The sequence below is a fragment of the Hippocampus guttulatus genome, chromosome 12, assembly GCF_054856545.1.
Source record: "Hippocampus guttulatus isolate MCC_2025c chromosome 12, RoL_Hgut_1.0, whole genome shotgun sequence".
Lineage (NCBI taxonomy): Eukaryota > Metazoa > Chordata > Actinopteri > Syngnathiformes > Syngnathidae > Hippocampus > Hippocampus guttulatus.
This window is the reverse complement of record NC_141272.1, coordinates 15283275-15309490: the sequence shown is the minus strand read 5'-3', so window position 1 is coordinate 15309490 and position 26216 is coordinate 15283275. Positions and strand designations below refer to the sequence as shown.

The 26216-nt window shown below is 43.6% G+C and overlaps 3 protein-coding genes, 1 long non-coding RNA gene and 1 pseudogene across 7 annotated transcripts in view; 3 read left to right on the top strand and 2 right to left on the bottom strand.

The window, feature by feature from the left end:
• Nucleotides 1-573: 573 nt before the first annotated feature.
• Nucleotides 574-8374, bottom strand: LOC147197600 (uncharacterized). Its single transcript, XR_015102474.1, has 5 exons — nucleotides 8228-8374; nucleotides 5918-6061; nucleotides 5187-5416; nucleotides 1160-4199; nucleotides 574-1092 (listed from the first exon to the last, which is right to left on the bottom strand). It is a non-coding gene; the product is annotated as an uncharacterized LOC147197600 (long non-coding RNA).
• LOC147197601 (uncharacterized) lies at nucleotides 2047-7677 on the top strand. The gene is made up of 5 exons (XM_086125536.1): nucleotides 2047-2189; nucleotides 5211-5469; nucleotides 5789-5822; nucleotides 5897-6086; nucleotides 6705-7677. Exons 1-5 carry the CDS (start codon nucleotides 2108-2110, stop codon nucleotides 7055-7057), a joined length of 918 nt encoding a protein of 305 aa, XP_085981662.1. The 5' UTR covers nucleotides 2047-2107; the 3' UTR covers nucleotides 7058-7677.
• LOC147197599 (cytochrome P450 2C5-like) lies at nucleotides 8141-13704 on the top strand (annotated as a pseudogene). Its single transcript, XR_015102473.1, has 7 exons — nucleotides 8141-8393; nucleotides 9239-9401; nucleotides 10640-10789; nucleotides 10996-11156; nucleotides 12113-12213; nucleotides 12359-12510; nucleotides 13287-13704. The product of XR_015102473.1 is annotated as a cytochrome P450 2C5-like (transcript).
• Nucleotides 13705-13840: 136 nt separating this feature from the next.
• LOC147197598 (cytochrome P450 2F5-like) lies at nucleotides 13841-20557 on the top strand. Its single transcript, XM_086125531.1, has 9 exons — nucleotides 13841-14283; nucleotides 15307-15469; nucleotides 15854-16003; nucleotides 16430-16590; nucleotides 16982-17158; nucleotides 17244-17385; nucleotides 17878-18062; nucleotides 18122-18263; nucleotides 19821-20557. The coding sequence occupies exons 1-9, from the start codon at nucleotides 14116-14118 to the stop codon at nucleotides 20003-20005; spliced, it is 1473 nt and encodes a 490-aa protein (XP_085981657.1). The 5' UTR covers nucleotides 13841-14115; the 3' UTR covers nucleotides 20006-20557.
• Nucleotides 20179-26216, bottom strand: part of LOC147197596 (cyclin-dependent kinase-like 1) — a 43907-nt gene continuing 37869 nt past the window's right edge. For 2 of the 3 annotated variants that reach the window (XM_086125534.1, XM_086125533.1), the window contains 8 exons: nucleotides 25928-26049; nucleotides 24252-24324; nucleotides 23872-23962; nucleotides 23186-23386; nucleotides 23040-23122; nucleotides 22892-22948; nucleotides 21619-21774; nucleotides 20179-21336 (listed from right to left, as the gene is read on the bottom strand). In XM_086125534.1, coding sequence (XP_085981660.1) covers nucleotides 21241-21336; nucleotides 21619-21774; nucleotides 22892-22948; nucleotides 23040-23122; nucleotides 23186-23386; nucleotides 23872-23962; nucleotides 24252-24324; nucleotides 25928-26049 — 879 coding nt within the window. In that variant the 3' untranslated portion in view covers nucleotides 20179-21240. The remainder of the gene's footprint in view (nucleotides 21337-21618; nucleotides 21775-22891; nucleotides 22949-23039; nucleotides 23123-23185; nucleotides 23387-23871; nucleotides 23963-24251; nucleotides 24325-25927; nucleotides 26050-26216) is intronic. The other variant, XM_086125535.1, reaches the window with a different exon arrangement.

Here is a 26216-nt window from a genome sequence, read left to right as displayed (position 1 = left end):
CAGCTGTAACGCAAATTACTTGGTTGAAACAAACATTCTAGTGCGACCGCACAAACGTGACGACTGTGCAAAAATAACTAAATAAAAGACACCACTGTTACAGGCTTTACACGCTATTTAAGATGCCGATCGCGAACGGAACAAACCGTGATTGAAACTAACTGTGATGCCGCTCTTTACACGTTGTACTGACTGTCAGTGACAGCCCCGCACCTCTTAAAGCGCCAGACAAAGTTATCAATGTCGGTTTCCCTGGATGGATTTTGTTTGATTTCTTTGTGATTATTGCGGTCCTCTGGCCCACTTTATACCTGTGGACGAAGGATTAGGGGCTCTAATCCCTCGTTGTATCCGATGACCGGCAACCCAAGGCCAAAGGCCAAGGACTTGACCTCCGAGGCCTAGGCCGAGGACCAAGGACCGCCCCTCGGACACATCACTGGTCATTATTCACACATAAAAACAGAAGATCATCTCCATATGTGACTTTTGCAAGCAGCAACAAGAGGGGGGGGGGGGGGGGGCAAAAGCACTTGGCACAGGAGTAACATGTCACATGAGAATTTCTGGGTTTTGCCACAATGGTATAGCATATTTAATCTATTTCAAAAACGGTTTGGGATAAAAATAGGGATACAATAGGATGTTTCATACCACTTTTTTTTTCAGACCAAGAGGATATCAGTACTCCATTCTTGAATAGCAGTAGTCAGTGAACCGCATCGGGGCCGCCAGATCCGCCTTTGTGCGCCTACAACGCCATCTGTGGGGTCGGCGCAAGATCTCGGCGGTGACAAAGGGGCGTGTCTACCAGGCAATCGTGCGGACCATCCTGCTTTATGGCTGTGAGACCTGGCCTATGAGAGTGGCTGACCAGTGCAAGCTGGAAGTCTTTGATAACGATTGCGTCCGCCGTATTCTCTGCCGCCGCCGATCGGACCGGGTCCCCACTGCTGACCTTCATCGCTGCCTGTACCTTCGCCCCTTACCAGCGTGTCTCCTGCAACGCCGACTCCGTTGGTTCGGGCATGCGGCACGCCACCAGGAGGGCGAGTTGATCAGGGACGTTCTCCTTCCTGCTCCTTTGCCAGCCTGGCGCAAGCGGCGTGGTGGACAAGTCAAGACCTGGGCCACCACGATGAAAGAAGACCTCGCGTACCTTTCCGGCCCCCAGGTGGTGGGTCTGAGATGGTGGAACCAGGACTGGCTGAAGCTGTCGGTTGACCTGGCACAGGATCGCCGCGCTTGGGCCGCCATGATCAGAGATGTCGTGCGCGCCAAGGAAGAAGCCGGTTCAACCCGCCCAGGGTGAAGGCCGTTGCAAACAAACAACAAACAGTAGTCAGTAGTATTCAAGACCAGTAGATGCCAAGAACCAATACCACTCATACTTATGATACCTTAAAAAAACAAAACAACAATGACAGATAATTTTAAAGACCGATACATTGTATGAAATTAGTGGTAATTTCTGTTATCTTTTTCTCCTTGTGTACATATCCTTACACAATTGTCATCTCATTGGGCATCAGTCAAACATGTATGCTTTTAGTTGTCAATAGTAAATTGGCCACAAGAGGGCCAGTATCGGCCACTGTGACAACTTCCGATACCTTGAAATAAGGCCAGGCAGCGATCTGATACCGGTACTCGCCCAAACTTAACATATTTATCTATCTAGCTATCTATAGAGAAAGAGACAGAGACAGAGATATATATATATAAATATATATATATATATATATATATATAGAGAGAGAGAGAGAGAGAGAGAGAGAGAGAGACAGAGAGAGAGAGAGACAGACAGAGAGAGAGACAGAGAGAGAGACAGAGACAGAGACAGAGAGAGAGACAGAGACAGAGACAGAGAGAGAGAGAGAGAGAGATTGATTTTTATTTCTGATGGTGACTGGCCCTGGCCTGCAGCTGTGGTCCGCTTGATAATCCTTGTTTTAATCTGCCGGGGTGGCAGGATGATTGTGGACATAGTCTCACTCCGAGCATCGGGAGTAAAAAGCAGGGCCTCAATCGTGGGGATTATTCGCTCTTGCTCTCTGTCACCCTCCCTCTCACTCTTGCTCTCTTTTATCCTCTTTTCCAACATCCCATGTTCTGGCCTTCATTTGTGTATTTTGGAGCAGCCATGACCACAGTTGGCGGCGTTCACCGGGGCTACCTCAGGAAATACGGTAGGCTGCTCGGCGAACATTCAGCCCACAATCCTGCACAGTCTTAGAGCTTGCAATTCAATATCTTAATGTCATATTTGAGTACGTTTAGCGGTCACATCGGTCAGTTCTGTACCGGATATAGTCTGATCTGTGTGTTTCTGCCAAACAATGTGTCTTGCAATGTTGCTCCATTTTAGAGGTCTTGGATGGTCAATATCATGATAAAGTGATAAAATGCCTGTTGGTGACTTCAATGGAGTCTAACATTTGCACACATACCAGTACAAAGATAAATCTCTTAAAATCCATCTATTCCGGTTTCCTTCATTTATACTATCTTATTGATTGGATGTTGGCATCTGGCACGCAATACTCTGCTGACTAAAGCGTGCAACAGATACTAGATCTATAAAATGCCTTCATAGTTTTATTGTCCACAAGTTACAACCGTGCCCAGTTTGTTCTCTCGTTCTCTGGCCATGGTCATCACTTAAAAAATACATCTCAAATCTTTTTCCATTGAAATGAATGGAAATGCCATTAATCTGTTCAATCCATCTCCAGAAAAATAACAAAAATGTTGTAATGTGAATTTTAAGAAGGACATATAGCAGTGCATTAATGCAGTAGTAGTAGTAATTCAATTACATTTCCTTTTTTTGTCACACTGCATCAATTGAATGGCCAGTGTGCTTTTCTTTCTGGCGTGGGCCTCATGGCCACCAGAGGGTAGTACAAGACGGACAAATGGATATACTGTCCATTGAGACACCTCAACTCCTCTCAGCTCATTAGTGCGGCACTAATATTAGTCATTCTTCTCAGAGGATAAAGAATTTATGACTACAAGTGTTACATTGTCTGTAGCCATGTGTTGCAAATCATTGGGTGCAATCTGTTGCTTTAAGGGTTACAGCACAGCAACACAGATCATATTCAGCATTACCTGTAGCATTAAGCTAGGGGACTGAATGGCTAACCTATATGTTTGCTTAATATACAATAAGTGTATTTTTTTGTTTAATGTTTAATTTAACAGAAAACTGCAACTGTGAGTGGTAATAAACAGAGGGAAAAATGTCTCTCTCTGCGGTCACTCCCTTGGTAGATTTTTTTAACTTTTTTTTTTTTTTAATAATAATAATAATAATAATAGATTTTATTTATAAGCGCCTTTCAAGACACCCAAGGACACTTTACAATAACAAAAAACACAAAACAATACGGGTTGAGCAGCGGCAGCCAAAACGCGCCAGCGTTCACAGAATGATTCTGACTCTGGAAATTTCTGCCCCACACTGACTAATCTCATCATTCCATCAGAATGGGAACATTACAAGAACAAACTCAATCTATTTTGAAAAGACATAGAGGGTGTCCATAAAGTCTTCTTTTTTTGGTGCAATTCAACATTGATTACAAAAGCAGAGAAATAAACACATGTGATTTTTTGGTTTAACAAATATGGATATTAATTTATTTTTGAGCAGAAAGAAGATTTTTTTCCCCCCTTATTTACTGTCAACATATACCTTCCATCTAACAGTGTTTATGACCTTCTGATGGAGCCCTCGGCCACAGCAATCAGTTAATCAGTAATACAGGCTAGACATTTTTAAAAGGAGAATAAAACAAAACAAAAGGATGCTTTTATTTTGAATATGAGGAGTGACCTCTGACCTTTTGAGATGTTCATGTCGCATGTTGCTCTTGTAATACAATATTTTTTATTTATTTTATTTTAAAGAGCCTTTTTGGACACCTTGTATAATGGACATTCCAACACGACATGGTCAAAAATAGTTGATATATTTCCAAACATTGATGGTGAAGTGTATCCGAATAAGTTTGTCAACATGCTGTCAAATCAAACCTTTCTGTCTGTCCTCTCTCTCTCTCTTTGTCAAATCCCTTTCACGTTTAAGCCTCCATGTAGAGAAGTAGAGCAGATCTTTATCATCATGGTTATTACAGGATGAACAGCTGACTGGAACGCTCGCAGTCTGATGTTGTCACGTGTGTCCTGTCCTGGAAACGGACAGCATTGTGTTGTCAGAGTCTTAGTCATGCCAGAGTTATTGAGAAATGGGCATGTATACACACAATCAGGATGGTGGCTCTCAAACTTGTTTAGCGGGACGCATGGCATCCATGAGTTGTAGTTTAAATTTTGTTTTTAATATTACTTTTTTGCCCTTGGAAATAAGCTTTTTTTTTTTTTAACGGTATACAGTAAGGGGTTCCTCCAGCCAAAAGGTTTAAGGCCCCCTGACAACATCATTAGGTATGCATGCTTCTAAACATCACAGGACAAGAAATACAACTCCTGCATTTTCTTAAAATATCTGACTTTAACCTTGAGACACTGCAAGTCTTTCTGAAAAAAATACCTCCCAAAATACTGTTCTTATATCATCAACTATGTTCTTAAAAACATGAATAAGCAAAAAATAAATAAAATCTTAAAATATGTTGTGTTCAACTCACTTCACAAAAAGCAGCTTTTTTCGCAAATATTTTATAATTCATAACAAAACAGTTTATAGTCAAACTAAACATAAAACAGCATCCTACTGAGTCACCTACAAAGTCATTGTGGGACTTGATAGCTTAATGCTAACGTGAATGGAAAACGCCATTGACATGCACGGCTAGCATTGTGAGACATGATTTTACAACACTGAAAGCAACAGATATGTAAACACAAATGGTTCTAAACAGCTATTAAAACAATACTGTAGTCACATGCACATATTGTTTATCTTCTGGAAAAATATGGACGAATATTTTTCAGTATCGTACTACTTTACTTCCTTTGTCTGCTTGACTGTATCATACTGCCTCCCGGGGGCTAAGGGGGGAACACCGGAAGACACAGCTTGCAGCATGAAATCGTGTTTCACAAACTGCTTATTTTTAAATGATGTTCAGTGCAAAAATACAGGGCACCAATTTGTGTATTAAAAAAGTGTCAATATTTCTGGAGCAAAAAAAGATCGAAAAGAAGCCACTCACAGTCTGTTCCCATTCCTTTGGCAGGGGGCTTCATGTTCAAGCAGTGGAAGGACAAGTACGTGGTTCTAAGCTTAGAGGGAAGCCTGCTGGTGTGCCGCGACGGCGAGTCCCCACCCGACCAGGTGGTGGACTTGCAGAGCCATTGCGAGATGATCGTGGAGGGCCGCGAGATCCTGGACCTGCCCAGGCTGCCAGCGGGGGGCCGCAGGGACTGCTGCTTCGCCCTCATCCTGCAGCAGAACAAGTTCCTGCTCATGCTCGCCGACAACCCAGACGACTGCACGTAGGTCTCGCTGCAATGTGTGTTTGTCAATTTTCTATTGCGGGAAGCAGTTAACACATATAGACCACAACCAGTCACAACTATGGACAGCCTATATTCTTGCTGCTGGAGGCTGTAAATTTCCCCAGTGTGGGACAAATAAAGGATATCTATCTATATAAGTTGTCATAACTCACACCTGTTGCTAGGCAGACTTCCCTGAGCAGGAAACTGCCATCATCACTGCTCTGTATTAAATATAAAACATACTGAAATGAGAAAAATATGCATCCAAGCATATAGTTCATATAGAATGACTTGTGATTTTTCCCTTTCGCAGTCTGTGGCTGAAGCTGATTACGAAAGTGAGAGAGGTGAGTGTTCTTTCTTGATGTCGTACTGACATGTTCTACTTTTACGAACTGTGGCTGTGTGAATCTGTTTCCAGGGTGTCATGTCTCCCACCTACCTGCAGAGGCAGCGCAGCATCACCCGCTGCATCACCGACAGGGACCCACTGCCCGACTCCGGCAGCGACAAGGACCCCGGCTCGCCCCGGCCGAGCGAGGGTACCCCACTGCCGTCAGCACACGTCTCAGAGAGGGGCGGCTCACTGAGAGAGAGAAGTCAGAGTCAGGGTCAGTTTGTGGACATTTACAGGCTTTGTACTTTCATGGGAATAACATTAAAAAAGTGTATCACCAATCAAAATGAAATTCGCAAGGCACGTCTTTTGGAACCAGACACGGACGAACCCATGCCCAAAATGAACTGAAACTGCTACAAAGTGGCAATTTTGAACATTTCTTGGCTTTGCATAAAACTCCATCAGCAATTAAAACAAACGTGGAAAAACATGTCAATCACATTGAGACGCACAAAAAGGTTTCACGAACCCGTCGTGCCCGCAAACGAACAGGAACGTCTTGCTGCTCTTTTATGGCAATTTTGGACATCTGATGGCTTCAATTAGTGTTTTACAAGAAACTTAGCGTATTCAGTAGTCAAAAATAAATGTGCGACGCATGCCTATCATGACGAGACACACAGAAAAGTCTCTCTTTCTGCAAAGTTGCGATTTTTGGGTTACTTTGGGCATTTGCAGGAAAAAATTGACAAGACAACTGATCCAATTAGTGTAGAATAGAAAGATGGGTGAAATTAGATTTTCAATTTATACTTTTTTTGTGGATAAATAACATTTTCATGACATCCTCAAGAATATGATACAATGACTCTTCTCACTTTTCCATTAGTCGCCGGACCTCGGCGGCCCCTGCGTAGCGTCTCGGTGACCCCCCCTCACCGGGTATCGGATTGTCTTCGCCACGGCAACAGCAGCGACGCCCGGGCGGTGAGGGCAGTGTGCCTCCTGATGGGCGGGGCGGCGGCCTCCTCGGCCCTGGGCTACCTCAACTCCTGCTCGCCGTTGGCGGGCAGGGCGTCCGAGATGGTCCATGCTGGCTCGGGAGGCTTCTCAGAAATGCCCGCCGGGGGTTCCTTTCATGCCTGCGACCAGGACGTGGACTCTGACACCCACTTCAACAGCTTCGACTTTGAGGGCGACTCCGACTTTGACGCATTTGACTGCGGGGGGTTTGCCTTTTAAAAGATGCTTGTGTGGGCAGTACATTAAAGCGGGGGTTCTTTTGGGTCCAGGGAAGGAATTTGATCAATGACCACCTCTTAATCTTAAAGCTAATTCAACATACAGGATTGTAACTGCCATGGGTACCCCTGAACGCCATAGTAAGTAAAAAGTACGCTATTTTCGAGTGAAAAAAGTTGTAACGATAAACGTTGTTATTAAAATATCCATCCATCCATCCCTTTTCTAATCCGTTTATCCTCACATGGGTCACGGGCATCCTAGAGGAGCCTTCCCAGTTGTCTTTGGGCAGTAGGCGGGAGACACCCTGAAATGGTTGCCAGCCAACCGCAGGGCACACATAGACGAACAACCATTCGCGATCACACTCACACCTAGGGACGATTTGGAGCATTGGTGTCAAACCCAAGGCCCGGGGGCCAGATCTGGCCCGCCACATCATTCTATGTGGCCCGCGAAAGCAAATCAAAGATGGCAACTTTCATGATGCTTGTTAAAATCTCTACCAACACTTCAAATCCTCATTTGTAATAGATAAGATTGATACTGTAAGCGTTTTCTGTGACCAAACTTCTCATTACAGTAACTTAAACAATCGGTGAATAAACTCTTATTCTTGACTGATGGTTTCACTCGTAACGGCCCTCCAAGGAAAATGGTAACTAAAATGTGGCCCGTGACGAAACTGAGTTCGACGCCTCTGATTTAGAGTCTTCCATCAACTTCTCATGCATGTTTTTGGAGTGTGAGAGGAAACTGTAGAACCCGGAGAAAACCCTCACAGGCATGGGGAGAACATGCAAACGCCACACAGGAAGCCTGGATTCAAACCCACGACCTCTGCACTGTGATGCGGACATGCTAATCGCTAGTCACCCAGCGTGCCGCCAAATCAATCAAACAATAAATACAATCAAATAAATTAATGAATGAATGGACAAGGCTAATCTTTCTGACCTCAGATGAACTTGAAGCTGGAGTGTGAGTGAAAGGTAATGTCTGTTTTGGTCCTGTTTATTGAGGTCACACTTGACTTGTGTTTGTTCTGGCCGGTGAAAAGCGGGGTAAAGGTGCAAAGGGAGTCATACGATCAACCCGACCTGGTTCCTCCTGCACGTCCCACCTGGGAAGTCTCCCGCTGTGTGCGCAAGCCTTCATCATGGAGCTTACCATGACCGTCTTGCTGCTTGGGGTCCTGCTGGCTCTGGTCTGGTTACTTCTCGACAAAAACAAGAGCGGCGGGAAGGGTGGGCTTCCTCCAGGTCCGCTCGCACTGCCTCGCGTAGGAAACCTGCCACAAATTGACAAACACGTTCCTTATAAATGCCTCCTTAAGGTGAGATGCTTTTGCACCGACAACTATTATGCATTAACACTTCTTGTCATTTCAAACTCGGGCTGGTCGATTTTGAAAAGTCATCTAATTGCGAGATGCTCAATATTGCGTTTGCGGTTTTTTTTTTTTTTATGCGATTGTGTCCTCTTCCCATTTATTATCAAAGTCACTACTGTACAACAATTTAAAAAAAATTTACGAAACATAAGTCAGTAAGTCATGAATTAGATAATTATTGACAATGAAAAACAACAATGCAAACAAAAAATTGAATTCATCTGGATTGCGATTTGAATTTGACGAATTGTTAAGTTTCATTTCAGAGTGGAAAAAAAGAGACTAGGCATGGAAATACCTTTTTTTCCCCTAGAAAATCAGATTTTTCAAATCAAATGACAGAGCTAAATGAGACTGTGCTGTCTTCTCATACACATGCATGTTTTTTAGCTCCCCCTGAAAAACCATTTTCATCTTTTTTTTTACTTTTTAAAGATGAGAATATTTCTTGAAAATATGACTTTTGCCCTACAAAAAGTCCCTTTAATAAATTTGTTTTCCAAACAATGTGAGCAATTCTTAAAAAAAAAAAACAGTGTTTAAGCTCTTTAGTGTCTCTCTAAATTGATGTTTACTGTCAAATTAACATAAAACAAAGAGAATTACTATATGAATATTTAACCAAACCACATACATTTCCCTTAAAAGTCCATTTCGCTTCATGCCAATAAACAATGCAAAATTCCATATGCGAGCCAGCAAATAATTATGTTATAAAATTGAATGTTTTTATGAAGCTCCATATTGTAGGATTTAACGTTAGTTTTGCAACATTGTTCTTTTTCCAGCTAAGTGAAACACATGGCCCGGTGATGACAGTGTACCTGGGCTGGCAGCGCACCGTGGTCCTGGCGGGTTACGAGACCGTCAAAGAGGCTCTGGTGGACCAGGCCGACGACTTCGCCGGCAGAATGCCTTTACCCATTCTCGTCAAAGTGACCAGGGGCTACGGTGGGTTCTGCCCTCAATGTTTACTTTAGTGCGATGGGAAAAAAATGGCCTCAAAATATGAAATATTGGTTCGGTCACAAGTGGGCCATTACAACATTTTACAGATCTTTCTTTTGTCATTTGTCAGTCATTATTTCAAGCCAATCAGCAGTCAGTCTGTCCGTCATGGTATTTTAACCACACTTCCATCATCGCCTCAGTCACTTAAAAAACAAACAAACAAAAAAACATTGTAGTTCAACAGATGAAAAATCCAATTCGATTGGTTGATTTGATTATAACTACATCATATGGTACTTGACCAAAGAGCTTTACATACACTCACCTACATTTCACATACACTTAATTGACAATCTATTGAACTGTTAAATACAGTGAAAGCACGCTGGTAGCTGCCTGTTGCTGTTTTACCTGCGAAAACTACAAAATGTTTAAAGTTTAGACGGCTAACCAGAATCCTGCACCACATTGTGTGCTGTGGAGTCCAACCCAAGTCGCTCGCACTTCTACTCCAGTCTATAACAGGGGTCGGGAACCTATGGCTCGCAAGCCAGGTGTGGCTCTTTTGATGATTGCATCTGGCTTGCAGATAAAACAAAATATTCTCGCTTGTTTAATCCATCCATCGATTTTTCACAGCTCATGTCCTGTTAAGGGCTGCAGTTGGCTGCAGGAGCAATTTTAATTGGATGATAGTGGCCTTCGTTGGCCATTGCTGGGTAAACATGTAAACGCCCCCTTTTGAATCAGAGCTAATACTTCGACGAATAAGATGGCGAAAAGAAAAAAAGATGACGAGTATGGACGAATGGACCGAAGGATTTGCCTTTGTGGAGAGAACAGGTTCTGCGGTGTGTCTAATACCATCGATGAAACGGTCGAATGCAAAGCAGCACTTAGACATGCGCCATGCTATGTTCGCATCTAAATACCCTGCGGGAGACAGCAGAAAGGAAGCATGCAAGCTACTGAGCAGGGTGCAAGCTGGCCAGCAGCAACTCCGCGTATGGACCCGCCAAACTGACTATAATTCCGCTAGCTTTCACACACCCACACACACTGTCAGTGGAAACACCCATGCTGCTTTCAGCTCCACGAACAAACATACAAGACAGGCGGCGGCGTGTTTCTGTCAGTGGGCAGCAAAATGGATGGATATTTTGCCTTGATTTGCAGCCATTTTTGTTTCATCTTGATGTGATTGGAGTTTTTCCACCTTTTGGTTTCTCTTCGGTCAGGTTTGGGCATCTCCAACGGCGAGCGCTAGCGTCAGCTGCGACGTTTCACCCCGACAACACTCCGAGATTTCGGAATGGGCCGCAAAGGGATGGAGGAGTGGATCCAGGAGGAGAGTCAACACACGAGGGCCCGCATTGAGACTTATAGAGGTGCTTTTTTTTATCAACCTAACTCAGTGCCTCTTCAGCTGGGGTCGTCCCAAAAGAATTGCAATAAATTATGTTGTATTGTTGAAAACTTTGCTCTCCTTACATACTACAGAGCCCTTAGCTGCCTTTGATGATGTCTTCAGTGTGTGAAATCCATGATGCATTTCCATCAACGTGGTCTTTTTCTCTTATCTCGCCCCCACTAGCCGCCCCCTTCGATCCTTCATTTCTGTTGAACTGCACTGTGTCCAACGTGGTTTGCTGCCTGGTGTTTGGCCAACGCTTTGACCACGAGGACGCCAACCTCTTGCGGCTGCTTGCCATACTTACGGAAATGATACCGTTTTTGGCCAGCCCTCTTGGCCTTGTGAGTGACATTTCAGTGTATCATTAACAACAACAACGACAAAATTTCAGTAACCATTGATGCATCACTGGAAAAATGGTTGACTTTTTCTAACCTGAAAAAAAAGCTTCCCCTTGATAGTCCAAATTCACATACTGATGAGGCTTAGCTTTCTGTTAAATTCTCAACTTCCAATACATTCATTTGTCCCAACACTGAGAAGCTTTGATGCATCATTCAACCTATAAAATACATTTTTCAAAATTCTACCTTCCATCACATCGTCACTTTTCAGTCTATGAAATAGTTCTTAGTAGGATTTCTGAATCACACATTCGGCACGTGGTTAGAGAACAGCCAGTTGTGCAAAAAGTGCTGAAACTTAACCCTAACCTCCCGAACCCTAACCCCTAACCCTAAACACTAACCCCAACACTAATTCTAACATTAACCCTAACCCCTAACCGTAAACCTAACCCCCTAACCCTAACCTCTAACGCTAACGCCAAACCCTAATCCTAACCCGAACCGTCACCCCTAACCCTAACTCCTAATCTCCTAGCCCTAAAAAAACCCTAACCCAACCCTAACGCTAATCCGAAGACCTAACCCAAACCATTAATCCTAATCCTAAATTTAATCCTAACCCCTAACCCAAACATCCGGGAGTACAAGGTCCAAGCTCCTACAAGGACAAAGACACATGGCTAGGACCTAAGAACTAAAAAATATGATCTGTAAAAAGTTGAACGGAGCCAGCTGAAGTCTTCTTAGTTCTGGAAGGCATTTCACCTTTGATCCAAAAGACTTCTTAAATTCTACATTTTAGAAGAAATCAGATGCCTGCACTCAACCTTTTCAGATTACATCATTGCAATCAACAGGTATTCTTTGGTGATAAGTTTTGTATTTCTTATGAGGTTAAAGTAAAGTTGCCTTATCTGGCTAACATTATTGGCGGACGCTGTTTTGTGCAGAGAAAATGCAGCGGGAGATCGACGCAGTACTTGGACGAGACCGCTGCGTCAACATGGAGGACAGGAAGTCCATGCCCTTCACGGACGCCGTCATCCACGAGGTGCAGCGCTTCCTGGACATTGTCCCGTTCAGCGTACCGCACTACGCGCTGCGTGACATCTCCTTCCGAGGTTACATCATTCCCAAGGTAGTCCTCATTGCGCTGTCCTCATGTGCTGGTTTGGTTTTTCATGTCTGAATGTCAGTCTTCAACAGAATACCATCATCCTGCCCCTGTTGCACTCCGTGCTGAAAGATGAAACGCAGTGGGCTGAGCCTCATTCCTTCAATCCCCAACACTTCCTGGATCACAACGGCAACTTTAAGAAGAACCTGGCGTTCATGCCTTTTGCAGCAGGTATGTGCAACTGGCACAGGGTGTCATGTGTCTCTGTGCAGCCCACAATGAAATATCAAGACTATAAGGGCATTCTGGACGTAAATGTGCTGTCCTGTGACCGAAACGTTAAAAGGCAACAATGAAATCTTAAGACTATCTTGGCATTCAAAATCAAAATGTCTTGCGCAGGGTGTAAAATCTAGTGTTGCGTTGTTACATCCAGCGCAGGGTATCTTGAGTCTTAAGGCTCTTTGGACTGAAATGTGCTGTCCAGTGACAGAAACATTAAGATGACAATGAAATTTCAAGACTATTTGTGGAATTCTGGATCAGAATGTGTCTTGAGTCAGAAATAATTAAACACGATGGACTCTTAGTTGTGGTCTTGGGCTATTTTGTGCATGTGTTTTCATTCTGTGCAGGCTACAATGAAATCTCAAGACTATCAAGGCAACCTGGGCCAAAATGTTCTGACTGGTGCCAGAAAACTTGAATCATGGGGCAGTCTCAGTTTTGTTCTGGGACTGTTTTGCTGTGTTTGGAAGAGGCTGTGCAGAGTGAAATAAAATTTCAGTGTCTTTGCTGCATTGGGCACAAGTATCTTAAGTCAGTGCAGGAAAACAATGAAATCGAAAGACCGTCAAGGTATTCTAGACTGCAATGTGTTGCCACTTGTCAGAAAGCATGAAACAGAGCGGAGTCTTATGTTGTGGGGCTGCTTTGCTAAATCCTGTGTGTGTGTGTGTGTGTGTGTGTGTGCGTGTGTGTGTGCGTGCGTGCGTGTCTTCTGCCAGGAAAACGATCTTGCGTCAGGGAGTCTCTAGCTCGCATGGAACGTTTCATCTTCCTGGTGACGCTGCTGCAACATTTTAGCTTTTCCTGCCCAGGTGGTCCGGACAGCGTGGACCTGACCCCGGAATACAGCAGCTTCGCCAACACACCGCGACGACACCAGATCATTGCCACGCCACGCTGACACCCGCACTTGGGTGCCCCCGTCACAAATTGATCTTTTCATGCTACTGATGTAAACGCAGTTGTAACCAGTTGAAAGGTTTACAAAACATAAGAATATGTTTTAAAATATCGCCAATAGAAGGAGTATTCCCCAGCAGCGCTCTATTGGTATATGAATTTCTGTAAAGCCCTTTGTTACAGCTGCAGCTGATGTGAAAGCGTTCCAAAAATAAAGCCGTACAGTATTGAATTGTATTGGAATGACCAGGTGTGCCTAATGAAGTGTCCGCTGAGTGTCTCGCTGGCCTCCTACTGGCCAGCTGCATTTCTTATTTCCTCGCTCTCTGTGGTCACGTAACCACACATGTTTACTGTGTCCAAGTGTTATTCAAACACTCATTTTGCAATAGATATAAATACTGTGGCATCACTTGCTGTGACTGGTGTTAATATGTATTATCAGAGCGGCATGTTTAGAAGTCCGTGCAAAACAAAGTCCAAAAGTGGGCGTTGACCTACAAGGCAATGTTGCCATCTGATTTTTTTTTTTTTTTTTTTAACAACAACAGCTTGCAACACGAATGTGGGATAGAGGTGTATGCGAGTTGCTTAGTCAGCTGACCTGATATCTGCTGCAGGACTCGAATCTCTTGGAGCGCAGCAAGCATGGAGTTTGTGTTGCTTTTGGGCGCAACTGTGCTTTTGCTGTGTCTGTGCCTGCTCAAGTGTCGCAGCAACTTGACAGCGCCTTTACCTCCAGGACCTCCTCGTCTTCCTCTCGTTGGAAACCTGCACCAACTGGACAAGAGAGCGCCTTTTGAAACCTTCCTCGAGGTGAGCACAACCACTACCACACAACAAATTGTTATATGTTAACATCGACTGGTGAGCACATCGGACTGAGGGTGCAGCGGTCGTGTGTTCGAATCCGGCCCGGGTCTACCTGTGTAGAGTTTATGTGTGCCTGCATAGGTATTCTCCGGGTACTTCGGTTTCCTCCCACATTCCGAAAATCTGCACTACGAGGCAGATGTATTGTGTGTGTGCATGCAGTACAGTATGAGCATTTTTCAAACGTCTTTTTTTCTTGTTTTTTTTCTCCACCTCCGCTTCTTCCCATTTTTGGGGGGAAATGGCTCAGAAATTTTTTTTTGTTTAAAAATTCATATACAGTACAGTATATATTATTGACAGCCATTATAAATGCATTGAAAGATTTTTTTGAATCCCCAAAAATCTTGGAAAATGGGAAGTAACCATATTCCACTCCTTCCCTCCAAAAACAAAACAATTAAACTCCTCAATTTTCAACCCCACTTATCCTGAACAGGTTCGCAGGGAGTTGCCAGGGCCAATCCCATCTGACGTTTGGGGATTTCACAGTCACTGTTCAACCGATCCCATGCTGACCGCACACAAGTCAGGAGTTTGCAGCACTACACCAGCAGTGACTGTACAAAACAATTAAATGTGGGGAAAAAAAATCAGCCAGTAGGTGAAAATCTGCAGGTGCCAAGCTCTGATTGAACGAGGATTCACTGTATTCATCCTGATTTCATAGCCAGAAATGTAATTTTGGTTGCAAAAGCTCACATGCATTTTTGGCAACAGACTCTCTCCACACTTGGCTTTTTGTAGCCACACGTTTATAGAAAATTATGATCATAGTTAAGTGTTCATACAAAAGAGAATATGTAATGCTGTATTATACTTTATTGATATGGCTTGGCAATGGCGGGGGCTGTCTGAATCTCAAAAATATATTTTGGTTGTCAAAGTTCTCAGGAGTTTCAGCATCTTTTGTGTTGACTGTGTGCTATATCTGAACTGGAATGACTACTTATGTTGTATCTGCAGCTGAGTAAGCACTACGGACCTGTCTTGACTGTGAATTTGGGCTGGCGCAGAGCCGTTGTCCTGGTCGGTTTCAACACCGTCAAGGAAGCACTTGTGGACCAAGCAGACGAATTCACCGGAAGAGGACCGCTTCCGTTCCTGGTCCGGGCCACCAAAGGCTATGGTAAAATGCTGCAGTATACAGTTTGACTTCCAAGGTCTCAGGTTCTCTTGTCACCCTTTTAAGCAGTGGCTCTGAAACGAGGGTACAGGAGCTGTTACATGGGGGTCCACAAAATGGGGGGGGGGGGGGGGGGGTCCCGAAATTGTTGTTAATAAAGTGATACTAGTTTTAAATAAATTCGAACAATAACAAAAAATAAATAAAATTCTGAAGTAATCTTTTTTTTAACTTTGAATGCCAACATGTCTTTGGTGTTAAGTGTCCCAAATGCAGTTCCATGATTTTTACCATGTTTTCTGACGATGTACTCTTCTGATGTCTGATGACTGTATGTACCTTAGGTGAATAAAAAATCAGCTCACCATTGACAAAGTGTCCTTTCAGGTTTGGCCGTCAGCAATGGCGAGCGCTGGCGCCAGTTGCGTCGCTTCACCCTGACAACACTGCGGGATTTTGGGATGGGCCGCAAGGGGATGGAGGAGTGGATCCAGGAGGAGAGCAAACATCTGGTGGCTCGTTTCGACGCCACCAAAGGTTTGTAGAAGACAGCTTTCCATTCAACTACAGCGAACGCCTGTCTCGTCACGCCCCTTGGTGCGTTTTGGGGCACTTTCTGTCACACCCTAAAATGCCATGAGATGACGCCAAGCCTTGGTTGATTGGAAAGTAGAAATCAATGTCAAGTGTGTATGCACTTTGTTTTCCTTTACTGTAAGTAAATACTTCTGCCTTGACTCCTTCCTTTTCTGAATTTTGGTCCTCCATTTCTGCCACCACCACCACCACGACAAAAAACCTCAGTCCTGACAGAGAGACTACAATCTTTGTATGTTAGGACGAAGCTAAGTTTTACCCGAGTTGGACAAAAAAAAATCCGACAGGCAACATCTCTTAACTGGAAAAACATCTAAATTGGGGCATTTCCAAGGTACCACTGTAAATTATTCTATTTTTCGCCAGCCATGCCCTTCGACCCGAGCTACTTCTTGAGCTGCAGTGTGTCCAATGTGATCTGCTGCCTGGTGTTTGGTCAACGCTTTGCCTACGACGACGAGCACTTCCTGCACCTCCTGCAGATCATCTCTGAGACCATCAGATTCGGCAGCAGTCCATTTGGGCAGGTGAGAGAAAACTAAATGGGGGGTTCTCAAAATGTTTTGGGTCCAGATTTTACTGTTTTGACCCCATGTAGGCGATTTCAACCCACAAATATATTGCTGTGGTTGCCTTGTCTCACCTGTGCGAGTGGGACAAAGCTTGAACCCTTTCAGGCACAGCAGTTACTACAGTGGACAGTTGACCACCTTATCAGGTTACAGGGTGCATGAAAGGGTTAAATTAATTGAAAGCTAAGGTAGGAAAGAGTAATGAAAGAGTTTAAATGAAAAAGCCAGTTGGACAAAAATAGAGCAACTACAGATGTTGCTTGCAATCAAGTGGGTCAACAGGATCTTTAGTCACGCAACGAGGAAGAAAATGAAGAATTCGCATTTGGTTCCTTTCCTTTCGCAGCTGTACAACATCTTCCCTCGGTTGATGGAGTGGCTGCCTGGAAAGCACCACAAAATCTTTGCCGGGATGGAAGAGCTGAGAGCTTTTATCATGGAGAAGATTGAGGAGCACCGGAACACACTGAGCCCGGGGTGTCCTAGAGATTACATCGACTGCTTCCTGACCAGACTCGATCAGGTGTCAACTGGAATCCTTCCCTTCTCTGTCTGACACCCTCTTCATTTTGGGGGGGAATCATTGCTGTTTGACTTTTCGTCTTTAGGAGAAACACATCTCCACCACTGAGTTCCACTACAACAACTTGGTGTCCACTGTGCTGAATCTGTACTTGGCAGGAACAGAAACCACCAGCTCCACCATCCGATTCGCCCTCAGTGTGCTCATCAAATATCCGAAAGTCCAAGGTCAGACACAGGAAACTGTCACAAACGTACACTGAATTACATGACTAACATTTTGATCATATTTGTATGCAATAGTATGATCTATCGTAAGCGCGACACAAGAGTAAGCTAGCAGCCCATGTTAGCACAAACTTACTTTGAAAGTTGTACGATGGGATGTAAAACTTGAAATGAATGAACAGCAATTCCAACAGTTGTGAGTGAAGTTTAACGTGCGAGACGAAGACATGCGGACACAGAACGCAGCGGTGTTGTGTGTATAGGTGAAATGGGGTTTCTATTCGTTTTTTTAAAAGCATTTTTGTTTTGGTTTTGTTAACGAAAATATTTTTTTTTGTTGTTGTTATTTTATTAACTACAATGGTTAAAACTGGACAGAAAATAAAACACACAGGGGAGGTTGACTACCCTGTCCTGATTTCCTGTGAATAATAATGGTTACTGTCGTTTAATTTGGTATTCAGGCCCTGACTTAGTTTCTTTGTCCGGCAGAGAGCATGCAGCAGGAGATTGACGCTGTGATCGGACGGCGTTGTCCCAACATGGAAGACAGGAAGTCCCTCCCCTTCAGTGACGCCGTTCTCCACGAAGTCCAGCGTTTGATGGACATCGTGCCCATGAGCCTCCCTCACTACGCCTTTCGGAACATCTCCTTCAGGGGATACATCATTCCGAAGGTCAGCATCATCTCTCTGTGCTGCTGCTGCTGTTGAACATTTGTGTTTGCCATCCACAGGACACACTCATCATCCCCTTGTTACACTCGGTGCTCAAGGAGGAGAAGCAGTGGGCCACACCGTGGAGTTTCAACCCTCAACACTTCCTGGACCACAATGGCAACTTCAAGAATAATCCGGCGTTTCTTCCATTCTCTGCAGGTAAAGCAGGTCCCCAAATAGAGTTTTAAAAAGTAAACAACAACAACAAAATACAAACGCACTTTGAGAGCAAAAGCAATGGATAATGCTGAAATAGTGTACAGTGTCCCAATCCCTCTGCGTTTACTTCCCCAAAAAACAGCAAGCCAAACTCTGAGTCACGGGATTTCAGGACTTCTTTTATCAAAAAAAAAAAGAGTGAAATTGCAAAGAGCACCAAAGAATATAATCTAAAAAAGAGAATAGGGGAATATAAAATGTAAATATCTAATACTGTAAATAGCCAGCATAAAATCAACAGCCTACTTTATCAAGTGAATCTCTTTTTTTCCCCCAATCTAATAGATTTATCTCACAATATCCATCAATAATCTTGCCCATAGATGTATATTATAAAATGAATCTTCCACCGTTGCTTTCTATCGGTGGAAAAAGCAGGATAGATGAGGAGTGACATTCATTAAGCTTCAATAAAAACTAGAATGAGCCGAAATACTTCCCCGTTCCTCTTCTTTAGTCAAATTTAGTGTCAAACAAAATAGTGCGCCACTAGCGGTTTACAGTTGAATTACACGCCAAATAAATAGGTCGCAAAACAAAATAAAGTAACAGTTTAAAAAACGTTTTTTTTTTAAAGATCAGTGATAGTGCCGTACCTTGAAACCAGAACACACAATGGAGGCGAGATCACTCACTCACACACACACACGTCAAGTACGTTTTTCCAATGGGTTAGTGTACATACAATACTGTCTGGCCCAGCTCGTCCCTAAAATTCAAGTGACACAACTGTACTGACAAAAAACGCCAGTAGATGGCGGCATTGCATTGCTTTGAATTTGAGATAAGATAAAACTTTTATTTGTCCGACACTGGGGAAAATTGCAGTCTACAGCAAAATGGGGGGGGGGGGGGGGGGGTGTTTCATTGCACAAAATAAATGTTTCATAAAGAACTGTACACAGTTCAATAAAAGTGCAATATAAAATATAGCATTAGCAATGCAGTATATTTGTAGAATAAATTAGCAATAGAATAGAAAACACAGCCCAGCAGAGTATTTAAGGAACAGGCAGTGACTGTCAGCTTGTCGCTTTGATTGTGAGGGAGAGAAATGTCAACACGTTGCAACTTGGCAATTTAGACACCTGACACTCCGAGTATGTACAGTATCTGTCTGGCATAAACAGAGTGTCTCTGTAGGTAGAAAGCAATCTCGACCATGAGAAAAGAGAACGCAATTCATGGAGTGAATGACAAACGCCAAAAGCCACTAACATTCAAATTAAAGTGTGAGAATCCCTGGTTAAACGAGAAGCAAACTATCTTGGCCACTCACGGTGTAGTGGTCCACGTAGCTGTTCCCACTCAACTCATCCTGTGGTTGTTTAGTGGTCAGTCCGTCGCTTAAACAGTAGTCCTGTCTTTTCTGAGTTGGACTCGCGAACCTGAACTGGAGAAGCAGTTTAAGAAAAGGATAGTTTTGAAAGGCAAATACAAATTGAAATGCGGCATGCTTCAGGTTAGCTCACCCGTCTTTGTGGCTCGTTCCCGCAGGGAAAAGGGCCTGCGTCGGGGAATCGTTGGCTCGCATGGAGATTTTCCTCTTCGCGGTGTCACTCCTGCAGAACTTTGTCTTTTCTCACACCGGCGGACCGGACAGCGTGGACTTGAGTCCCGAGTACAGCAGCTTTGCCAATGTGCCGCGCAGGTACAAGATTGTTGCAACGCCTCGCTCTTGATTATTCAGTGAGCAACACTTTGAGCGAGAGTTCTGTCTGCTATCTGCTCTCGGCCAACATTCAGTCAATCTCGTCACACTTTTGCTGACTGTTTTTTTTTTTTTTAAATGACAAGGCCTCTATTTCATGTGACATAATGAAATGCCACGATCAGGACAACACAAAGCTTATCTTCCAAGCTAAAAACTTGCTTTAATTAGTATAACAACCACAGTTAAAACCATAGATAAATGTGAATACAACACATCAATGTTTTTTTTTCCATGACCTTTACAATTTTAAAAATGTGATGATAAAATATTCATATAAATGAACACATTTTAAAGCATTCTTTTGCTGAGATGGTCGGTCAACTTGATGTCACTGTGAAATCTTTGTAGCAATCCATGTAATGGCACGCACCGGCAATAAGCAACAGCTAATCCTCCCTTTACGAAAATTCATGCCACAACTTCATTTCCCTCCTCCTGCCATGTCTAATATTGTGTACAGGAATGTCACGCTTTCTTGTCACCAAAACACATTATAATAAAATGCGGCATCAATCTGTCAGTGGTCCCATATATAATTACTTTATGATTATTGTTAATAGTGAGACATCAACATCCCGTCTTGGCAGGTTTTATTAATTAAACTACATAGGCTTGACTCATTGGTCGCATTAATGACATCATTATTTATCATGAATTCAGAACTGAACTTTTTTTTTTTAATCAAGGCGCATGATTGGATTAACTATTGTCGTAAAAATATAACATTCTAGCAAACTTGTTGACTTAATATACAGATGTGGGTGTTCGCTGTGATTATGAACCCTGAATGTACCGTCAGCACATTTGCGGTCCCTGAATGCACCACAAGCAAATACAGCGGTACCTTGACTTGATATCAAATGGAGTGCCACAATATTGTGAGTCTTGAACTGCCAGGCCAAGAAGACATGAAGATAGCTGATGTGAGAGAAGAGGATGCACAAAACAGGGTTAGATGGAGGCAGCTGATTCGCGGTGACGACCACTGAAGGGAAAAGCCGAAAGGGAAAGAAGAAGTATGGTGCCAAAAATTATTATAGAGAGGGTGTCAAGAAACATAACCCGAAGCTCACGTGTATGTCAAATTTAAGTAAAAAATGGAGTAATGATTCTTCAGAACTATAGCTTGGCGTCATCAGCATTACCAGACCGGAATGTCCCTCCCAAACAAAGATGAAAAGGAAGATGGTTTCTGGTTGTTGGCTAAATGTTGGGCAGGTGATATTTGTGCTTCGCTGGCTTCTTGACATCCGGCGCCGGCGACATGTTGCTGTTTGTTAATTGTGGCAGGTATTGAGCCTAGACACACGAAGAGAAATGGTATCAGTGTATATTGCCTTTATTTTAATAACATTCCATTTTCTCAAAAAATAAAAAATAAAAAAGAATTCAAAACGGGCCTATTTTGGATAAAAATCTTGTGTTTCAATTATGAATTCCAATGGCATCTGCAGGTACACATGGTAATTGTGTTTAATTAGCAAGAGGATTATGTGCTGCTTGGAAAAAAAAATAGCTGCAGAGGTTCCTGGTCCCAAAACATTTGAGAACCCCTGCTCTACATCAGCTCCTCCCACTCACTGTTGTCTGTTTGCGACGGGGGCCTTTGTCATGGCGTCTCATTGGACGTTGTTCCCCCTCGCGGGCCCAGGCTGTGCCGCCTTCCTCATGTATGTAGGGTAGCTCCAGCAGCTCCTCGCACGACAGCCTGAGTGAGGGATCCATCACCAAGCACGACTAATCAGAAACAAATACAGATAGACCAATAAAGAGAATGTTTGTACAGTACTTGGTGTCAAGGGATACAATGAAGTGACATCTTGACTGAAAGACCAGCTTTGTCTGTCGGGGAGGAGCTAAGATAAACCTGGCCGAGTTTGCAGCCCAGGTGGGCATTAGTGGTAATGTTTTTGAGTGGTTTAGTTCCTACTTGGTAGGCAGGACTTTTTGTCCCAGGCCGCCCCACTATCGTATGGTGTTCCATAGGGTTCACTTTTGGGGCCCCTGCAGTTTCCTGCCCCTGGGTTCCGTCTTAAGAAATCATATTTCCTTTCACTGCTGAGCAGATGACAGTCAAATGTACGTCCCGCTAAATTGTTAAATCCATCTTTTTTTGTCTTAAGACAGTTAGCTAAACTAAAGCCTCTCCTTTCACAGCAGCACTTAGAAACAGTAGTTCCTGCCTTTGTTACATCTCGGCTGGATTACTGTTATGCACTTTACTTTGGAGTCAGCCACTCCTCCCTCAAGCATCTCCAGATGGTCCAAAATGCTGCCCTTGCCTTCTAATCCTGGACTCATAGGACGGAGCAAATACAGTAACTTTAATTCTGGCCTCCCTTCACTGGGTCCCCATTCACTTTAGAGTTCAGTTTAAGAGTCTTTTATTTGTTATTAAAATCTTTAAATTGTCTCATCCACCTTACTTACCTCTTTGAGCTCCTCCATCCCTACGCACCTACCCAGTGAGTCTGGTCAGCAGAACAGATGCTACTAGAGGTACCGAGAACTAAGTGGAGGCTCAGAGGGGATCAAGTCTTTTCCATTCTCGTTCCCTCTCTTTAGAATGACCTCCCACCAAACAGTAGGAAATCCTCCACTCTGTCCATTTTATAAAAATTAAAACATGTTTTATTTTCTTTGGGTTTTGACTCAGCAAGAGACTCGGCATTGTTTTAGTGTATATACTGTCTTTGTTAATTTCTAGTTTTAACTGTTTTGTTTTTATATACTGATTCTTGCTTTGGGTAGAGAGCTTTGCAAGTTCATTGAAGTCTCTTAATTGTCCACAGTTGTTCATTTCAGTCCGAATGATTGGCGACCAGTCCGAGGTGTGTGGAAAATTTGGACATACCTTCATGACTTGAAGGGCCAGAGGCGATGAACCAGAGAATCGCTTTTCCAGAGTTTCCTATTTACAAGAACAAGCGTGATAACTTCAGCACTCCACAATGTCCAGTATGTTTGGAGAAACAAAGGTTTGGCGCAGATGTGAGTCATACTGTGGTGTCAGGTTCAGGAATACTGACTCCACTGAAGAAAACGTTGGACCGGAACACCTGCTGGTGTCGAGGGATGAGGTCCCCTGCCACGAGGGAAGAATCATAGTCCCACATGTGGAATCTTTAGGAAATGGGTGGCGGCATACCAAGAGTTTTGCGGATAAGGTAGAGCTGGTCCACGTCTGACTTCCCGGGCCAGAGTGGACTCCCACTGAGCAGCTCGGCGAAGACGCATCCCAGCGCCCACACGTCCACAGGGGGGCCATATTGCGTGTCCCCAACCAGCAGCTCAGGAGCCCGGTACCAGCGTGTCGCCACATAGTCCGTGTAGTCGTCCTCTGGTCCCGCTGAGCACACAACATGTAAGACGCACAAAACCAAATGTGCATTGCGGGAGGGTGTCTCAAATTTTAGGAGGTTAGTATTATACAGACCGACAGATATAGTTCCTGAGTAAACCACAGTAATATTATTCCTTCTTCACAGAGGGCAACGAATATAGGCGGTCTTTATTGTCCCCCCTCGACAGGAAAGAGCCTGCTTTGATAGGGAGTGGAACAGGGACTTATGTTCATAGTGAGTACTAAATAAGACAACCTTGTGGAGGGATTACAAGGACTCCTGAGGGTCTACACGACAGCATGTATGGTAACACAACACGGAAACCCAACACAGGATGCGTCAACGGTCCACACAGCTCACAGGGTCGTGCTAATTGACTCGGGGTGAAGCATTGAAACTGAGGAGATGGTGCTGAATAAGTCATTAGAGTTGGTAAATGCACGTTAAGGCCACACACACACACACACACACACGCGCGCAACTGACTCACTCAGAATACGAGCGAACCCAAAGTCACACAACTTGATGACGCCGGTCTTGGTGAGGAGGATGTTCTCAGGCTTGACGTCGCGGTGGATGCACTGCAACACAAACACAACACACGTCTCATGTTAGTGGTGACACTCAACACCACACCACAATCACAGCGTGCTATTTATACGCCCGCAGACCAATGACCGGTGGAGTCACGTGACTTGAGTCAGACTGAAATTTCTCATCAAGTCCAGTATGTGACTTTTACCATCTCTGCCAATAACCAATGAAGTTAGATAAATTTGAAGAGCTGCGTCAGAGATTGTGCCCAGAAATGCAGGGTGGTAGGGTAAAACACACAAGACCTTTTAGTGGATTTTTGTTGTGTTTACTGACGTTGTGCTTGTGGCAGAAGTTGACGGCCTGTAGCGTCTGCCACACGATACTCTTCAGCTGAGCCTCTGGAACACTGTGGAAGAAAAAAGTCACCAGTCTTGCATGAGAAAAAGCTCACGTTTAGTGATGTGTGCATTGATACTGAAATACACATGTATCCAACACCAGCTCCTTAGGCTCTAAAATGAATTGTCAAACCAAAAACATTGATACTTTTGACCCGTTCATCATTTGAAAAGTAAATTGAGATCTTGTCCAAGTGATGCGCATGATGGGAATTCTTTTGTCGTCATGGGTAAGTGGGTTATTCGTAAATGGAGTCACGTCTGGGGCTATTTCTGCTCTTCAAACAGCCAAGACTCACTTTGTTATATTTGTAAGAAGTAGAGGCAAGAAATCTTGTGGAACATAAAAGTATCGGTACAAGACCGGTATTGCCAATAGCAGCAGTAAAAAAAAATTGGTATCGAACATCACTTCTCATGGCAGCACTGTGGTTGGGATCACTGAACTGGAGAAACACTGCATATCCTTTCCTACTCCATTTGAAAAGAGGAGGGGCTGCTCATCCCCACGGTTACACTCAGCCTGACCCGAAAGGCATCAAACGCGGTGGTTACCAAGGGCGGCTATGGTTTCTGCGCCGTGATCTCGTGGAGAAAAAAAAATGGTCGGCTGGCCTGAAACAGCTGACTTGTGTGTGACGTGAGATTACATTAGCAGATTTCCACGCACAGTCATTGCAAACATTGAGCCAACCACTGACCTCCGTTACTTAGCTGCGGCTGTACTTTCTACTTCAAAGGTTTTCAAACCGGGGCTCTGCTAAATAATTTGTCAAAAATGATGTTGTAATCGTTTAATAAAAAGGGGGGGGTACAAAAAAATAATGAAAAAATGACTCCTCCACACTTTAGCTTGGGCCAATTAAAGACTTGTGATTGTAACGCATCGTCACATAAATCTGACGTCTCGACATGAATAGTAATTTATTTACAACAAAAGGCACACTAATGAGGATGTATTTTGTTTTTCAAACAAAAGCTGTTTTTCAAGACTATAGTCTTACTTTTTAGACAATGAAGGCGGCATTTCCAGAATAAAAATTCCAGATTCAAAGTTTGTTTGTCCTATGCACAGTGAATACTCAACAATAACACTGAGCAATGAAATTCTTACTTTGCGAGGCTTCTTGAAAGATATGAAACAAATGAAATGAAGGATAATACCAAAATTTAGGCAATGACCGAAGGTTTTTTTTTAATGCAAATTTATAAAAAGATTGTGTATTCGAGCTTGAGAGTCAGCTCACCTGACCAGCGGCTCGAACCCTGAACCCTCAAAGTCTGATGTTCTATCAACTGAGGTTGTGAATGGTGGTTATAAGGTAAAACTTCTCATTTTAATCTGTCATCTCATCAAACTGGCTTTTTAATCATAGTATTACGACTTTATTCTTACAAGGTACAACTTTTAATCGTCAATTTTCATGAATACGAGGAGGACTCAAACAGTCACCGTTTTGTTTGGAAGTGAGCGTCTTTTATCAGTGTTCAAATGGTTTTTTTTGTTACTGCATAGGCAGAAATTCAACATTGTTTTCTCTGCACTAAGAAGTGGTAAAGCAAATTGATGGAGATGGATTTCCCAAGGCCCAATTGCAGCACGTTACTCACCCTCGGGGGTGTTTTTCCAGCTCGTTGAGGACCGTTTGCTCGCAGAACTCAAAGACCAGGTGGAGATGTCGTTTCCTACGGAACACCTCCAGCAGGTTGACCAAATTAATGTGTTTCAGCTGCTGCGGGACAAGCAGAAGATGCAGCGTCAATCATAATGGATAACGTGGATAACGTGAGGTTGACCTACACCCCACCCCCACTAAAAGTTAACCCTTGACACCAGTTTCATCTCAATCTGCAAATGCATGTAAAGTCCTTAAAACACACTGCCACCTACAGGTATCTT

Coding starts and splice junctions, on each gene's coding strand:
- LOC147197601 (XM_086125536.1), top strand. CDS start 2,108: ATGTTCTGGCCTTCATTTGTGTATTTTGGAGCAGCCATGACCACAGTT. Junction 5,470..5,788: donor GACAACCCAGACGACTGCAC/GTAGGTCTCGCT, acceptor TCCCTTTCGCAG/TCTGTGGCTGAAGCTGATTA. Junction 6,087..6,704: donor AGAGAGAAGTCAGAGTCAGG/GTCAGTTTGTGG, acceptor CTTTTCCATTAG/TCGCCGGACCTCGGCGGCCC.
- LOC147197598 (XM_086125531.1), top strand. CDS start 14,116: ATGGAGTTTGTGTTGCTTTTGGGCGCAACTGTGCTTTTGCTGTGTCTG. Junction 15,470..15,853: donor CCGGGCCACCAAAGGCTATG/GTAAAATGCTGC, acceptor GTGTCCTTTCAG/GTTTGGCCGTCAGCAATGGC. Junction 16,004..16,429: donor TCGTTTCGACGCCACCAAAG/GTTTGTAGAAGA, acceptor ATTTTTCGCCAG/CCATGCCCTTCGACCCGAGC.